Source organism: Cryptomeria japonica, chromosome 11 (genome assembly GCF_030272615.1).
Source record: "Cryptomeria japonica chromosome 11, Sugi_1.0, whole genome shotgun sequence".
NCBI lineage: Eukaryota > Viridiplantae > Streptophyta > Pinopsida > Cupressales > Cupressaceae > Cryptomeria > Cryptomeria japonica.
This window is the reverse complement of record NC_081415.1, coordinates 384,471,807-384,490,216: the sequence shown is the minus strand read 5'-3', so window position 1 is coordinate 384,490,216 and position 18,410 is coordinate 384,471,807. Positions and strand designations below refer to the sequence as shown.

General features: G+C 35.5%; 1 protein-coding gene across 2 annotated transcripts in view; it reads right to left on the bottom strand.

The window, feature by feature from the left end:
• Positions 1-18,410, bottom strand: part of LOC131071625 (origin of replication complex subunit 3) — a 220,377-nt gene that overhangs the window by 139,150 nt on the left and 62,817 nt on the right. For both annotated transcript variants that reach the window (XM_058007552.2, XM_058007553.2), the window contains exons 10-12: positions 9,358-9,575; positions 8,844-8,913; positions 1,650-1,855 (exon numbers count right to left, since the gene is read on the bottom strand). In XM_058007552.2, the coding sequence (XP_057863535.1) occupies positions 1,650-1,855; positions 8,844-8,913; positions 9,358-9,575 (494 nt within the window). The remainder of the gene's footprint in view (positions 1-1,649; positions 1,856-8,843; positions 8,914-9,357; positions 9,576-18,410) is intronic.

The following is an 18,410-nucleotide window of genomic DNA, read 5'->3' as shown; positions in this document are numbered from 1 at the left end:
AAGGCAAAGAGTGAAATTAGATGCATGCAATGAAATGTGGATCGAAAATGGCATCTAGGTGCCATCAAGATTGAACTACTGTGCATATCATTTATGGATGGTTGGATGATAGGCCATGGCATCATGTTTGCAATCTATGGCAGCAGTCTTATTATTTCCCCATGCTTCTGAGACGAAACATGTCAAGGAGTGATGGTGTTTTATGTATCTAGTGATATGAAATTATAATGTATTTAGATTGATGGATATGCTGACATGTTGTGTGTATCCCTTAAGTTAGTTATATTGCTTAATAATTATATTAGTAATGAGCACGCCTACATGAAGTTAGCTTTACCCCTCAATTATGTTATTAAGAGAAGGTCTATATAAAGAACAAGAATATTGTTGAAGGATATGTCAAAATTATGGTATTGTTTAGGATCTCTTGGAGATATTGTGTAGTGTTGCCCTAGCTCAAAGGTTTATTCTATTTCTATATATATTAGACAATAGGGCACCTGGGCCCAAAAACATGGGTGAATCTTACCATATTCAATAAAACAATCATTTTAGTTACCTACATTTAATTGCAAAATCTTTAGTATGGCATTAGAAAAGGCAACATGATTTGGTAGTTATCTAGGGGCAAATTCAAAGATACTCTTGTGAATCATAGTTTATCAAATAATTTAAATTGTTAGCTATTGTATACATGTGCAATATTTAGAGTACCCGGCAACTTACAAAGCTTTTTGATTCAAAGGGAGGGAATTTCCCACAAAGACTGAAAATGTTGGAAAAACGATGTATCAGAACCACCATACCAGCCTCGTGCATAGATCAATGGGTTAGTAGCAACAAAAAATCAGAAAATAATCCAATCTTGGAAAAGGTGTCCAAAGTTGTCAAAAGTTTATCATTTTAAGGAGGATGTATAAAATGAATTGATGTCAACTGAAAAAGTCATTCCAAGGACATATGGGAATCCTAACATCTACAAGCAGGGTGTTCATTTAAGAGCAATTATTAGACACATTCAATCCTATAAACAACAAAATTGTGGTTTCCTTCACAAAGAATCTCAAACATTTTGTGTACAAATCTCTTTTTATTTTTGAATCTTCTCCTTCTATCAATTTTATTGAGTGACTGTTTAGAGCATTGTTTTGGTCAAGTTGAATGTTGTATCCCTTTTCACCATATTCAATATTAAGGATGCGATTATGACAGTCAGAAAGCACAGTGATGACAAAGAAGCTTGTTTAATATAACTTTTCTTCAGATTCGCTTTGTTCAATGATCAAACAAAAGGCATGGCAATGGCATTCACTTTTCACAAGGAGCAACCAAACTCTTCATAGAGCATTTTATAGAGTTTGTCCTCAACTCCATGCCATAGTTAGGATTGTTGAAGAGATACAAGGATGGCATAGATATGAAATGGCCACATGACAAGAAGTTAATGACAGCATTAAATTCTTAAATGTACTCACTAAAAAAAGCCATTGGCACCTTAATGATCCTTTCCATCCAGTTAACTTATTAAATGCATTCATACAGCCAAGGACATGATAGAAATACAGTGACGCCATATTACACAAAATTAATATCTGATTGTTATTTGGTAAGCCTTTCAGTAATGACAACATGAAGAAACAGAAGCTTACATTCGTAACTGGTCTATGGAGCATTTTGCAGTCTGTGGTGACCCTGTTGTAACTCCATCAGAAACATTATCAAGACGCTCCTCTATATTAAGGAATTTTCCTTTTAGTTTGCAATTCCCTTCAACACCAGTTGATTTACATTCACCCATGTCCCCATGTAATTCAGGTTCAACTATTGATTGCAAGATTTTCACCTCATTATTCATCTGCAAACAATGCATTGTTGTTGACAAGATACGATCAATGAAACAAATCCTTAAGCTTATCAGCCATTCCATATAAAACGCTTTTCTGATATATAAAAAGCAATAAATAATATTATTTCAACAACCTGGAATCACCTATCTTTCATGTAAAATTATATAATCAGCAGGCTCATTGAAAAAATACCAGCAAAGAATTCTTGCTTATTATAACTATTTGTTACGAAAGACAATTTGTTTACGCATTCTATTTCTGTCAGATTTATAGGCTTGTAGATATTATTATACTAAGTTACCAGTCTTGGCACAGGTGCAGCTGCAGGTACGGGTTCTGTGGATTCACGGTTCATATTTGGTCTTGGATTGATCTCATTAGGAGTGCAACTAGATATTTCACTCCTACAAAAGATGTCCTGCATGGAGAGCTCTATGAATGTACAGTAATCCTATAGTTGAGATGATACATTGAGTTGTGCAGTGCTTTGAATGTTGAATTTTTTCCAAACAATTTTCCCAAGGTATATCTAGTGTCATCTTGTATATGTGTTTTCCATTATTTTTCATGATTAAATTTTTGCATTCTATTTAGTGTAGTTTCTCTCATAAACAATATGCAGGAATTTGCATTTGTTTATCAACATTACTTGAATTTCCTATGAATCAGGTCCACCAATATAGGAGGGTATAAACCTTTTGCAATTGGCAAGAATTTCATCTTTGATTGCTTCAAAACATAGTTGCATGTTTTGGCATCCACTGCCTCAATCAATGTAAACATGTACCAAAAGCAAATCACATACAACACAAATATGGTATGAGTTCTGTCCCCTCCTATATTAAAAAATGCCTGACATTTTTTTCCACGCCTGATTATAAAAATAAAAATAAGATAAGATAAGATAAGAAGTGACTGCAAAACCACAAAACATCAAAACCCTATAAGTCTACCGTAATAAATATGCAGCACAGCTGCTTACAAAATCACAGAAAAAGACATTGAAGTTTACAAGCAGAAAAAGTTGTTTGTTAGTAGCAGGAATCATTGGTGATTAGCAGCAGGACTTTTTCAGAGCAGCAGTCATTGGTGACCAAAATCAGGGGTTTATGCGCAGCAGCACTCATTGGTGATCCAAATCAGGAGTTAATGAGCAGCAGCGCTTGTCAGTGATCAGCAGCAAGAGTATACAATCAACAGCAACAGTTTGTGATTAGCAATAGGTGTTTCTGATGGATCAGCAATGAGATTTTATGAGCAGCAACCAAGGATTTTTTTATCCAAAATATAAATTTGTAATCACCAATTGCAGTTTATAATCAATAGCAGGAGTTTGTAATGGATCAGCAAGAGAATTTTATGAGTAGAGACAATTAATTGTGTTTGATCTGTGGTAGGTATTTGTGAACAACAGAAATTGTTGCTGATCAGCAGCAGGAGTTTGTGACGAATAGCAATCATCGGTTGTAAGTGATGAGAAAATGTTAGTGATCTGTTGGAATTTGTGATGAGCGACAATTATTTGTGCTTGATCTGTAGTAGGCATTATGAGCAACAGAAATTGTTGCTGATCAGCAGGAGGAGTTTGTTATCAATAGCAATCATTGGAGATCAGCAGCAGTAATGTGTGAGCAGCAGATTTCAGAAGCATCTGAAGCTTGGTGTTTTCCCCTGCTTCTTTTTCCTCTTACCTGCTTCCAAACTTATATTTGATTAAAAAATCTACATTGCTTGACAATGAATAATACTCTGATGTATTGTGATTTTAATAAATTTATTACACAAATAATAAAGCAGCAGAAATTTATAAAAAGGAAAACCTAAAGACATCTCCATTTAGCTTTAAAAAAGATTAAATAATTATAATTTATTTTAATCTACACAGCAGTTTGGGGACGGGGACAGCAGTCCAAGGGGGCAATCTTTGGGGTTGGCAAGGGCTAGCATTACATACACACACAGTCAAAAAAGTTAAAAAAGAAAAAAATGGAGTTGGACTCATCCAAACAAATACATATAAATATTACAAAATCATCGCTATATACATATCAGCAGCCTCATAAATAAAATATGAGACATGATATACAAATTATTAAACACTTTTGATGTACAGAAATATTTCTGAACCTTATAAAATATTAATGAAATTAACATATAATATAATAATACAAATAAAGTTCATATTAATATATTACTAATTTTATAAATTAATTAAGATTATGTATTAGGATATCACTCTCGTGGGATTAAACTGCCATGTGACTGAAATCATAACAGTGTCCAAGATTATATTATCAAGGGTGTTACATATGAATCATAGTTTTCCATGTTGCTCACAAACATTATGCAAGATCTAAATCTTTATATTAATTTCTTCCATGACAATTATGCTTTATACTACAGGATTACATTCTAGACATTTTTTTCCAGGAAAACAGTCAGATTATATTCATTATATTTTATGCTTATTACATCCCCACATAGCATATTTTTGCCTCTCCCAGCAACAAAGCTTGCATGAGTTTTCCTGTGCCATCAATAACAGCTTGCAACAGATTTTAAAACAATAAAAATGTTTCCTAAAAAGGAATCTGCAAGGTCCTGCCATATTTGCCATGGGTTTGTACTGGACACACTTGCAGCCTTCTGACCACACCTTGGCCGAATCTCATCACATACCAGACCCGGTTCCAAACCAAGTACAAACTGTACCCAGATCTGGGCATGCCCCTTGATAAGTTGGTAACATACACGACATTCATATATGGAAACTCAAATTTTAATAGTTTTGATATTCATATAATGTATTCAGTTCAATATCAATGATGCATGGTATACCATCAATAAAAAATAGAAATTTCTGATTTCATTGTGCAATGTTTTCATTATGATAAAAGGCTTGTAGGATACAAAATCATAAATGAATGCACAATGGCCATCACACTTCTGCTTATTGTACACCTGTATGATCTCATTTTATATATGTCTGTGTGATGTCCCATCTTTCCTAGACGATCACTCAAATATTGAGATTTGCCTATCATCCATCTTCGTAGGAGATGTTATTCCTAGCATGGGAGGACTTCAAACGCTAGAGATTGGCTTTTGGATGCTTATTTAATGAGCAAATAATGTTATTTTATTATAAAGTAACTTTTTCTAAAAATAGAAAATTTCATCAAAGCAGCTTTTCCAGGTATTTTTCAGAGGATGAAAACACATGGAGAATCGTGAATTGGCCGAAAACCCAGTTCACCATTGAGGGAAATCTACACAAGGTTTCCATTTGTTCTTCATTGGATGAACTTTCAGGCAGGTTTTTACAGGTTTCTTTCAGCAATAAGGCATCAAGGGTTTGGTGCATCCAGATCAGTCATATTCATTAACAATAAATGCTTCCAAGAGACCAATTTGCTCATTGTTTGGTAAAAATTTCTGCAAGGGACTCATTGGAAATCGATTGCAGCATTTAAAGGTTAATTGGTGAGCATATTTGGAGAATTCGGATCCTCTTTTTACCAGTCGTACTTCTCCCAGGCTAGCTGTACCACTTCCAAGCCAGATGTACCATCTCTTTGCTGGCCGTACCATTCAAGAGGGGTGTTGGGATTTGTGCAGGCTTCTTGATCAGCAATTATCAGCAGCAAATATGGAAATCATTCAGGCATCAGGAGTATTCTTGGATCAGTTTGTTTAGGCACATTGACGATTTCCAATTTAATTCAATAAATTTGCCTACAGGCCAAGCGTAGGGCTTAGCAAATCCATTGTTACTTTCAATATTTGTTTTCGGTAATTATAATTGATGCAAATAAAACTAGTTGGTGCCACTGTAGCAAGTTGGACACATTTATACTGTGATCTTCTTGGATTCTTCACTAAAATTCCTCTTCTGGTTGGCCGCTGGACTCCAGGTATGCTATTCCTCATTTATGGTGTCTCAATCTTTTACTGTTGAGTATATGTATTGCTGTTCTAAATAAATCAGATTCATAAATTTTATATCAGTCCTTCATATTCCTTCATTTGGATTCAAAAGTATTATCTTTTTACATATGTTTCATGGTAAAACCCAATAATGTCATTGGCATTGAAACTCAAACCAAAACCTTGCAAGCAAACCTTAAAAAATTCAATCAGCAAACCAAAACAAATCAGGAAAAATTGGATCAGATTTGGGTGGGAATCTTTCAGTCTCCTCTCCTACAACTACAACTATATGCAGCCATAGAACTGCCCTTTGATGAAAACAGTAAAAACAGTACGCTGCCATTCTACAGGAGTAAGATTGCATTCTATAGTTGTTGTATGCAGTCATTTAAAACTTTAATTTCCAATCCATAGTTTCATGCAGTCGCACAATTTCCCATGATGAAAAGATAAGAATATTTGTTGTCATTACACTTTGATTTTACAGTCGTATGCAGTCATTCAACAGTTTTACATGCTGTTCCATTGGGATGTGTCCCCAAAAAAAACCTGCGCCCTCTGTATGGGGGCGTTTCTGAGACTTGGGGGAAACGTTCCCCCACGGCACCACCACCTCCACCAACTCCGTTGGGTCGCGTGCTATATGGCACATGCCATCACATACTTATTGCAACCTTTAACTTTGTGAAAACTTGTTTGCCTTTCATGGGGCATTCATAGAGATGTTAAATTACAAATTTTGCCTTGAAGAATTTAATTCACCTCAATTTGTATATGATGAAAAGACAAGAATATTTGTTGTCATTACACTTTGATTTTACAGTTGTATGCAGTCATTCAACAGTTGTACACGTTTTATTGGGATGTGTCCCCAAAAATAAATTGTGCCCTCTGTATGGGGATGTTTCTGAGACTTGGGGGAAATGTCCCCCGACAGCACCACCACCTCTGCCAACTCTGTTTGCCTTTCATGGGGCATTCATAGATATGTTAAATTACAAATTTTGCCTTGAAGATTTTAATTCACCTCAATTTGTATAGTTGTACACATTTTATTGGGATGCGTCCGCAAAAAAAAATTGCACCCTCTGTATGGGGATGTTTCTAAGACTTGGGGGAAACGTCCCCCCCACAGCACCACCACCTCCACCAACTCCATAGGGTCACTTGCTATGCACATGCCATTACATACTTATTGCAACCTTTAACTTTGCAAAAACTTGTTTGCCTTTCATGGGGCATTCATAGATATGTTAAATTACAAATTTTGCCTTGAAGATTTTAATTCACCTCAATTTGTATATAAGCCCCACCCCCCCCTCTGCTGCTTTGTTGTCCTCCCCTTGCCATCCCCATATTTAGGCCCTTTGTTTCCCGTCCCCAAAACCTATGCCCACGTCTCCACGTCCCCACACATGGAAACTTTTTGGAACTATGGTTGTACACTTCCATTCTATAGCCGTATGAAATCATTCCAAAGCTCTCCACTTACATTTAACAATTGTATGCAATCCTACATTTGCTTTTTGTATGGTATTTTTGTTTTGTTAAAAGAAATTCAGACCACTGAGGCACATCCAACCATCCCCAATACCAATGTGGGATATCCCAAGGACACCAACTCAAGGATAAAACCTCAATTTACCCAGTAATACAGAATTGTCAGGACAAATCCCCTGCCATCCCACTCTATCAGGGATACCCGAGGGTATCATGCACACAGGTTGGGAGGGGGAGAAGTGTCCTGTAAAATAGGTTTTAATATGCTATAAAAATATTTTATTATTTCCTTCCAAATTTTTAATGATTATTTTTTTTAAACAATAATAATTTAAAAATGCTTAATTATTATAAATTATAATAGTTGTTATTGAGCATTACAACGTTAGAATAATATAATATTAAATGTTGAAAAAATCTAATATAACAGTATTTTTTTAACGATGTTAAATTTAATTTTTTGTTTCAATTTTCAAAGTTATATTTACAACAAGTATTAATATCTTGATCTTTTAGAATCTAGATTAATATTTTAAATTTGATATAGTTATTTTTATAACTTTAACGTTTTGAAATTATATATGTAATTTAAAGGATTGTAACATAATTCATGTTTTTTAACAATAAACATTAATTATATTTGTAATTAATATTTAAAAATTATTTGCTTCAAATTTTATAATACCTTTTAATTAAAATTTGATATTGTTTAGAATTTAAATTTCCAAAATTTATTATTTGGATTATTAATAAAATAATAATTATAAAAATTTATATTCATAAATATATCTAATATATATTTAGCAATTCTTATACTTAGGTAATATAATGACACTTACATATGTCAATAAATTGTAATATCTCTGTGTGTATGTGTGTGTGTTGGGGCTGGGTGGGGGGCGGGGGCGGCGGTGTGTGTGTGTGGGTGTGCGTGGGGCCTTGAGAAACAGCCATACCCATATTCGTGTCCGTGCAACTCTCCTTCAAAACATGAGTGCAAACTAAAAACTTCTTTAAAGAAAGAAACAAAGCTAGTGCCATTAATTATTAGGTAGCCAAACAAGCCACTAAAATGTGTGTGTACGTGCGTGCATATGCGCACGTGTGTGTCCATGCAACTCTCCTTCAAAACATGGGTGCAAACTAAAAACTTCTTTAAAGAAAGAAACAAAGCTAGTGCCATTAATTATTGGCAAATAGACACCTCTCAGCCAGCAATAAGATAGGCCACAAACAAGCCACTAAAAATAATCACTAGTTAGATGTTGCCTTGGGCTGTAGAACCAGGCCCTGATTTCACTTTAAATATAAAAATATGTATTTATAGTGAAATACACAAGTATTCATAAATTGAACAAAAAGTAAACCTTATATCCAAGAGATAAGAATCGAAAAGAATATATAATTAGTTAGAAAGGATTCTATAGATAGGAACTTAGGAAGGTATCCCTTAATGTGACAATTTATAGCCAATCATTTTTGGTCGGGTTTATTGCATTAATGCATAACCCACATCATGTTTTATATCAATTCTGGTTAAGGATGATGCCAAAGTCATAATCATACCTCTGTCATTCCTTCAGTCAGCTTCTCCCACTCCTGAAGAACACTAGCTAAGGATGGCAATGACAAATCCCTGGCTCATTAAGGATAAATCAATTTCATTAGTTACAGCAACAATTAATAATTATGGAGGAGCTTTTAGACGCAAACTAACAAGTATGCATATCACAATTCATCAGTTTCCATATTATAGCATTTTAACAAACAAGAAGCATAGCAAAGAGAACAATAATTAAAGGCATTGCCAAGCAAAAGTATTGAATGTCAAAATGCATGCATTTGTATTATACAGTAATTGTATATCCAAGGCAATTTTTATGCGAAGGAAAAAGCTGATCAATTTTTATGAGAAGACCTTAGGCCATAATGCTATGCCTAGATATATAAATGATGAATCATCTTGTTTCATCTCTACAAATCATCTCTTGAGATCACATTTGTTAAGCAAACAAGATAAATCTTCAAGTTCAAATCAAATCAAAATGACTGGTTTTTATACATCAACCAAAAAACCTGCCTTAGCTTTCTGATCACAAGACCAATGAACTTTCCCTTTGTCATATCTGAATACTTGCTATTGGGAATATCAGCATTGCTGTATCTACAAGTACTAGAATCTTTTCCATCCTCCTCTTTGCCTGTTTTAGGTGAAAATGATGAAGGCGGTGAATATAGTGCCTCGGAAAATATGTCCATGAGGCAAATTTTGGCATACTTCCCCACTTCATACAGACACTGCAGATAAATAAATAGGTTTGAATCATAACATGTTCAACAGGTGCGACAATCTAAAAATTAAAATACAAACTCATGGTGAGGTCTAAAATCTAAATACTGTTTTACAATATGATGAAAAAGGTTCATAAAACAACAACAGCTCTCAAAAACCATAATATGTATTAAAAAAAAAGGAAAAATGTCATCGTTGTATGATTAATCATGGAAGCCATCTTGAGATGATCAAAAAAAGTACAGGTCAAATCCCATTAAAAAATAAAACAAATTAAATAACTGTATTGTCAGTTGAGGCTAGCTATTTTCATTGTTAAAATATTGTCATGTCTATATGTAAGCATTTTAGAGCCTTACATCAAGAAAATTTTCAAATATCTCTCTTGTAAAGCTATGTTTAGAATGAATAGAAAATATAATTTTTCTACTTTTTCAAGAAAAATACATAAGGATTACAAAATCACATTTACTATTAAAAATCAGTACACTTACTTTCTGTACCTTGTTCTTCTTATATTTGTCCTACAAGTTAGAATAAGTGCGAAGATTCAACTTGCTTCTGGTAATCAGAGATGCATAAAAGCAACCCTGTATATATGTTTTGGCGAATTTCTGGGACGGGGCTACGGCACGATGCATTTCAAGGGCAGGATTTTTAAGGCCATTTTTGGGGACGGCAAAGGAAACAGCTATGTGTGTGTGTGTGTGGTGGGGGGGGGAGTACATACATGTATATATAGATGTATGTGTATATATATAGGGACATTTCAGATATTCATATGATAACGTTGATAAAGTTGAAATGTAATGATATTGACATATACATTATAGCCTCAAAGATTCAAAAGTACCTAGTAAAAAACAACAAATAAGTTTCACATGACTGATGAGAGTAAAACAAATTAATAGTACTACTTAATTGCTTCCATAATTTATGTCAAACAGTTAATGTGCATATGATAGAATTAAAAAAAATACTGCATATACCGAAATGCCCAAAGCCTACAAGTTTGCACTATAAATGTCAAAATGACAGTCACAAATGTCCAAAAAATAGTAATAGAAAGTATGATGGTAGCCTCTAATCAGCATCTGCCAACATGGCATCAAAATCAGAGTCCAAGCCACTGCCATTAGGAATAGGAGAGTCTGACTCATCTAATGGAACTTCAACCAATCCCTCCTGTGTCTCCTCCTCATCAATCTGGGCGGTGTCCTCTGGATCAACATCCCACTGTAAAGCTGGGGTCTGTCGATACCCCAAAGTCTGGTGATCCTAGACTTACAAAGTACTATACACGGCCAATAATTTCTATGCACATCTAGCGGTCAGCCTATATGTCTTGACAGAGTAAACTAAGTTGTATGTAGACCAATTACTCTCTACAGAACAGGAACTAGCAACCTGTGAAAAGAGGAAAATAAATAAATTAGTAATCAAGACATTCAATTTAATAAAATTTTATAATTATCAGATCACTTATAAGTTCAAAACTAGTCAAATTTATAAATTATGTTAATGCATAACCTGCGATAGGAGGCAAATAGCAAGCTTCGTCAACTCCGATGCATAATTCCCATGTCATGTCCACTATCCAATAGGATCCTTTTGAGCTAGTGTAGCTCTATCAACCCTAGCCTCTGGTTTGCTGAATGATGGACCGTGAATATTATAAAAGTCAGTCCATTGTGTACAAAGTATGCTCGTCTCCTCAACTAAATACATTTTTGCAAGGGCCTTCATAAACCCTTGTCTCAGCTCTTTGTCATCACAACGAGGTATCCTTCCAGATCTTGGTGCATACCATTTGGGATTGAGAACAAAGGCTGCCGTATGAAGCGGGGTGTTCGTAGTGTTCCACCGCCATATGACAATGGGCTTAATTTCTTGCTCGTATATCCTCAAATTAGGGTCCCTATCAGAAATTGTTTGCTTCATTTTTCCAAGCATGTTATCAAATGTCTCATAAACCTCTCCAAGACTTGGAGTCTATATCAGCATATCTAATGACGTCCACAACTAGTGAAATAAAAGAGCAAGTATATCTGCAAACAAAAATTTGAAAAAAGACAAGATAGAACTTAGTTAAAATCAGAAAAAAAATTTAATAAAATAAGCAATCAGCAGGTTATTAAAAAATATTAAAAACAGTTTCTTTACATCACATTGGACCACCAATTATCATCAAGATTTTTTTGTTTGATGCTTCTCCCTTCTGCAATGCTTGCCATAGACCATCAATTCCACTTTGAATTAACCATCATCAACTGTAGAGCTTCCTGCACCTCAAGCATCGTCTCTAACAAAATAAAATAGCTGGCATACCTTGTCTCTGCAGGTTTGCGGAATTCCTTCCCCGAAAAAATGTCATGAAGAAAGCAAATGAGGTGTGATGGTTGCAAATAAACATTTGAACATTTCTAGCCTCTACAACCACTTGCTACACCCAATATGTTTTCCCTATGTCTTTCAATGCGTTGTTTGACACATGAACAGAAGTGGTCCAAAAGATGTGCTTGTAAGCACTCTCAACCATCAAGCCAGCAAATTTGCACACATGCGCTGAATAAATGACCCCCTACACAACATTGGCTACCCCAAACTCCTCTATGGCATCTCTCAAAATATGAAACTGGAATTTTGCATCCTTGCACTTCCCAAAATCAATGGCTTTAAGGAAATATTAGTCTATTGAACATGTGACAATGATATTGATAAGTGGTTGATGTCTAATGTCGGTCAACCCATCCATGATAATAGAGCAACCTATCCTAATTCAACAAGTTCTCATATCCTCCATCACCAACTCACCTTGGAATATTCTTTGTCCAGGAGTGTAGAGCAAACATCTCGTGCTTGCACATTGAATAAACTAGCAGTTGTATTTGGTTTCTCACCAGAAGTACTAGCAATCTTCCTCCTCCCTCTTGTGGAGATAGAATATCACTACTAGTACCAGCGCTAGGACTACCATACATAGAGGTCATATATGCATAGATGAATGTGCGGATTATGTTTGCAATTGCATTGTCTACCTTGTAGATTGTCCCTCTGCCTCCATGTGCAATCTATAACATTCTAACCTCTCATTGTCTTTTATTTCTCTACAAACCTTGACCCCATGGCTCTTGTGCAGCTCGCATTAAATATTTCATTGCAAATGTGACATAACCACAATCTACCACCCCCTATGTTTCTCCTTTGTCTTTGTCTAGCCATGTTGCCAATTGTGTAAGAGGCTTTCTAAAATTGAAGGGGCCTTTTGCATATTATTTTTAAGTTTTGGAAGGAAATTCAAATTTATTTTTTTGAGGCTTTCACTTTGGCAAATTATTTATTTTATTGATTGGCTTTCACTTTGTTCTTCCCTCCCGACGTGCTCACTACTTCAACTATTGCTTTTCATTTTTGTTTTGTTTTGGATTTTGAAACTGAAAAAAAAAACACATTAAATCACTTTTTAAAAATTGGAAGAAATGAAAGAAAAATGGAAGAATCACTTACCTCTTTCACTTCTAATTCGAATGCTGCTTTTTGTTCTCCAGCAGCAACTTCAAACCCTCTTCTTTATTTCCTCACTTTCCTCTTTAATGCAATTTTTTTTGGAATGTAAAAATGAGCTCACATGGCTTTGAAAGCAAAAAAAAAAGTAAAAAATAAAAATTTTGGTCTGTTTTTTAATTGCAAAAGTGATCTGGAAATTAGGGGACGGTCGACCATCCCCTGAGCATCTCACAAGCATTTCCTTCAATCGGGAACGTCCCCGAAGAAAACATACATTTTGGGGACACCTAGGAAATGTCCCCAAGGCATTACCCATTTGTGGAACATCCCTGATACAATGACTTGGCCTAAAAACATAGGGGGACGCACTAATCATGGAGGTCATCTTGAGATGACCAAAAAAAGTAAAGGTCAATCCCATTGAAAAATAAAAAACTTAAATAACAATATTGATCGTTGAGGATAGCTATTTTCATTGTTAAAATTAAAAATATTGTAATGTCTATATGTAAGAATTTTAGAGCCTTGCATCAAGACAATTTTCGAATCTCTCTTATAAAGGTATTACATAATACAATTTCTCTACTTGTTCAAGAAGAATACATGGGGTTCACCCCGCAATGCAACGGTTGTTGCAACTCCGTGTTTGAACAGAAATCTATGGTTCGAATCTTCGGACCAGTTGGTGCAAAGGATGGAGGCTCGTGAAGTTGCTGACCAATTGCCTAGGAAGGTGAGCATGCCATTAGAGACCTAAGGGGGGTTTTAATGCCCTCACCACTGTGGCGGCAGATGGAGGATGGTAGCCAGGTCATGCGAATGACAGGAGGCAGGAGTATGGAGACATAAGAAGCATGGAGAGAAAATGTTAGAATGGAGTGATAAGGAGTGAAGAATGGAGAAATAAGGTGAGAATGAAGCTATAAGGAGAACGAAGTGATAAGGAGAGACGATTGTGATATTCAGTTAGGAGGTGTTAATACCTCATCATAATGTACTCGTGGACGGGGTCCCCCTCTGTGGCCCCACAAGTTCAAGCTCCAGTCAAAAGCAGTCACCGATCAAAAAAAAGAAGAATACATAAGAATTAGATAATCACATTTACTATTAATAATATGTACACTCAATTTTTGTACCTTGTTCTTCTTATACTTTTCCACAAGTTAGCATAAGCACAAAGATTCAACTTGCTTCTGATATTCCAATACAAAAAAGTTACAATATATGTGTGTGTTGGAATCTCCGCTTGCCATTTTCAATGAGAGATTGGGGATCCTACATAGCTGATGGACTTGGATTTCTCAGGGACTAGTGGATTTCTTCTCAAAGGAAGATTGTATAAATCATCCTCCGGGGTCTTTTCCATTGGGCAAACATGATAGATACTAAAATCTTTAGGTTACTTACGCTTGCGAAAACAAATTGAGGGAGGCTCATATGAGGCATCTTTTCAAGTTTAATTTAGGCACCACCCTCAAGGCACTAGTGAAGATTGTTAGTGTTGAGGTGTAGGTGTAGATAGGAGTGTGTGAGCTCTTCTTTTCCAACATCGTGCTGATTATGGGCCAATATTCTGTCGGACACAATGCTAAGGACCATTTTGGAAGAGATCGAAGAGATGGAGGTTCATCCCTCGATTGGCACTATTGCAGGCATCTTCGACCCTGCTGCTGCTAAGATGAATACTGCCTCTGCTCAAGAACTTCAACTTTACTATGAAGGCTTAGAGAGTAAATAATTAGGCAACTTGGGGAGTTTTATCAGCCAACATAGGGATCTCTTTTTCCGTGTACAAATTGTGAGGATTTTTAAGTTCACGAAAGGCATGATGTACTTTATGCAGTTGAGGGACCGATAGTCATGGGCCCTGTTGTGCCTTACACACACTCGCCATCGTCGACAGGGTCCCCCCTCTTTCGTTGTTTTGCCTCGTCGAGGTCTTGAGTATGAGTTTTGTGAGTTTGTAGAGATGAGTTGCAACAGCGAGGAATTTGAGCTAGAAAAGATCATTTGACCTGAAAATAGACCTAGTCTGAGTCCTAAGTCCTAAAGATTTCGCACCTCGAAAATAGGGATTTGACGAGCAGCCTGGATGCATTGAAATGTTGGCTGCAATTCCTTTTGGAAGGAAAATTGAACAAAGAAGAACCTAAGGGCAAAAAAGCAAATGTTGACACAAAAAGAAAACAAGTCAAAATCTCGCAAAAATGCCAAAATGAGCGAAGTTTGTCAAAATCTCGCAAAAATGCCAAAATGGACTAAGTTTGTCAAAATCTCGCAAAAATGCCAAAATGGGCAAAGTTTGTCAAAATCTCACAAAAATGCCAAAATGGGCGAACTCTGTCAAAATCTCGCAAAAATGCCAAAATGGGTGAAGTTTGTCAAAATCTCGCAAAAATGCCAAAATAAGTGAAGTTTGTCAAAATCTCGCAAAAATGCCAAAATGGGAGAAGTTTGGCAAAATCTCGCAAAAATGCCAAAATGGGCGAAGTTTGTCAAAATCTCCCAAAAGATGTAAAATGGGCAAAATTTCATCTTAAGAGGCATTTTAAAGTGTCAAATCCAAAATTGCACATTTTCGTGAAAAAGCCCGAAAAAGTGAAAAGGGGACTTTCTTGCATTTTTTGCTCTCAAAGCCTAACTTTTCCCTTTAAGTGGCACAATTTTAAATCAAAAAGTGAAATGAAGTAAAGGGGATTCAAATTGTTTTAAAAAGTAAATATCTTTCATTTTCCCCTCTTATTCGCCAAAACGGAGCCCAACGTTGCCTTGACGACATTTAATATTTGTTAAAATTACTTTAATTTTCCAAGGTGACTGATTCAGGTTGAAATTGGTTGTTTGCAGATCGATGTCGCTGAAAAAGCTAAGGTGGCAACCTGAAACACAAATTGGGGACATGATCGCGATTGAGGCTGGGAAACAAAATGCAGCGTGCGGTATCGAAACGACAATCCTAGAGCGTTGTCATAAAGAGCATGTTGCAGAAAACTAAAGACAAAGGATCACACAGAGGGCTACAAAATATGCATATTCAAAAATACACAGCTGGAATTAATTCCAGAAAATCAGTTTAAAAACTGAAATGCTTTATTGTAAAAGGACTACCTGTGGGCCCCGTCTAATGTATTTAAAATGAGGGGACACAAGTCAGTTATTTAACATAGCAAAATACATTGATTTTCAAAACAAAACAAAAAAGCTTTAAATACATGTATATTATTGAACTTAAGAACCATATTACTAATTTCTTTACATATAGATGAAATTAAAGTTCAATCCACTTCATAGACCAAAAATCATGAACTATCCACATAACCAAAAAATGTAGATATTAGTAAAACAATGTAGGAAACCTAGTTTGCAGTCACACTTCACTTCTGCACAATCACGACTAAAAATAATAAGTAAAAATAAAAAATTGAAACCCTCTTTATTAAGAGAAGCCTCTTAGGGGGGGCGTAGCAGACTGCTACCCTCAATAAATTTCAAAATTGTGCACTCTCCGCATTCCAAGGGGTCCATACCCTAACGCGTTTATTGACAAGTACCCCTATTTTTGAAGAAGAATTTGGGCCACTATATTTATCTAGGGCAGCTCTTTGTTCGAGATGTATATTGTAAAATCCAAAGAAAATTCTTTCTAGGCTTTGGTATGATTTCTTTATGCAATTGGTGGGCAGATTCAGAAATATCTAATCACAAAGTTGCCTAATTATGAACAAAATAAAATACAAAGTTCTCTAGAATGCAAAAAGGGTAAATGCAGATCTGAGATGAGAATCATGTATAAATCTTGAATCTAGATCGCCATATAACTCCATCACAGCACATACTAACAGATTGTGAGAGAGGATCGTGTTCGTAACCACTTGGCAAGATCAAAGGGCAAGAGAACTAGCTCAATAATTAAGATCCTAGGTGAGTAACTTGCATCTTCTACCCTTTCATCATTTTTTATCACAGGCATGACTTTTGTAAGGTTTACACAATTTATTGTTTCTTTTATTAGAAAAAAAAAACATTTAAAAAAAAAGAATCATGAGTTTTACCCACAATTACTCACACCTTGCAATCTTTTGCAAGTACACACCAACCTTTAGAACTATGATTACAATTACAAAGGATACCCCCAATCCACATCACTAAAATCAACAACAAACAAAACTCGTAGCAAAAGCACCTAAAAGAAGCAAAATGTCACATAATATTCAAGTTAGATTAGAATGTCAACAAATATCATCAACTACTTATTTGTTATCTACAATCAAGGTTAAGAGATTAGCCTTCCACAAAACATTGTGGAGAGGCAAGATCTTGCTATGTTAAGATCTCGGGCCCTAGAAAAGGGGTGAATGCACCACACAGACCACTATAACAATGTCTAACATAGGGCACAAAAGTGGCTAAATTATTGGGAAAATTTGAGACCTTGCAAGTCTATAGAAAAAAGAAGCCCAAAACCCCACGACACAGGGAAACAAAATGTGGACACAAGATGTGGAAAAAGTGTCAACTTCCCATCATTTTCTCAGTATTTCTACCTCCTAATTTCAAGGACAACAAAAAGAGAGTGAGGAAAGTGGAATTTTGACAAGCCTCACACTCTCACTCACTTGAAAAGACCACAAAGTCAAAGCAAAAAGCTCTAAGAGAATAGCGAGGCAATGTGACAAGTGTCACAATCACATACTATGGAACAAAAAGCAACCAGATTGCACCACATAGTATCATCTCACAAACTAACAATATATAATAAAGTGGATAAGGAAAGGACAAATATATGGATGACTTAAAAGAGGGGCAAAAGGCTCTACAATAGCCTCGACGCCTTATGCTTATCATCCAACACCAAAAAGCCCTTTTTGAATGAAAACAGAATAAAACCCTTGCATGTGGAGGACCACCAACACTAGAGATGACTATAAGCCTAGAGATAGAAAAACGAAACTTAGGCCACAAAAGGTGCAAAATTAATCAAGGCACCAATTTTAGGAAAACGAGCATGTTGATCACAACAAACACTTCTACTTTACATTGTTTTGCAATGTACTGCCAATCTTCTTTCGTATGCTCAATATTGTTACCTTATTCATGCAACCCTATACAATCATTAATTATCCTTTATAATTTTGCTTCTATATTTGGACATGGTAAAAATAAAGGCATCCCAAGCATTCTGGTTCTTGGTAGCTAATAGCTCATTGAAAGAATTCAATTACATAGTTCAATGAAGAGATTGCTCACATTATTAAGGTAAGGACAAATTAAAATAAAATGGTGTTCATCCTCAACTTCATTTCATGTTACATATTTAACAAATTAACTCAAAT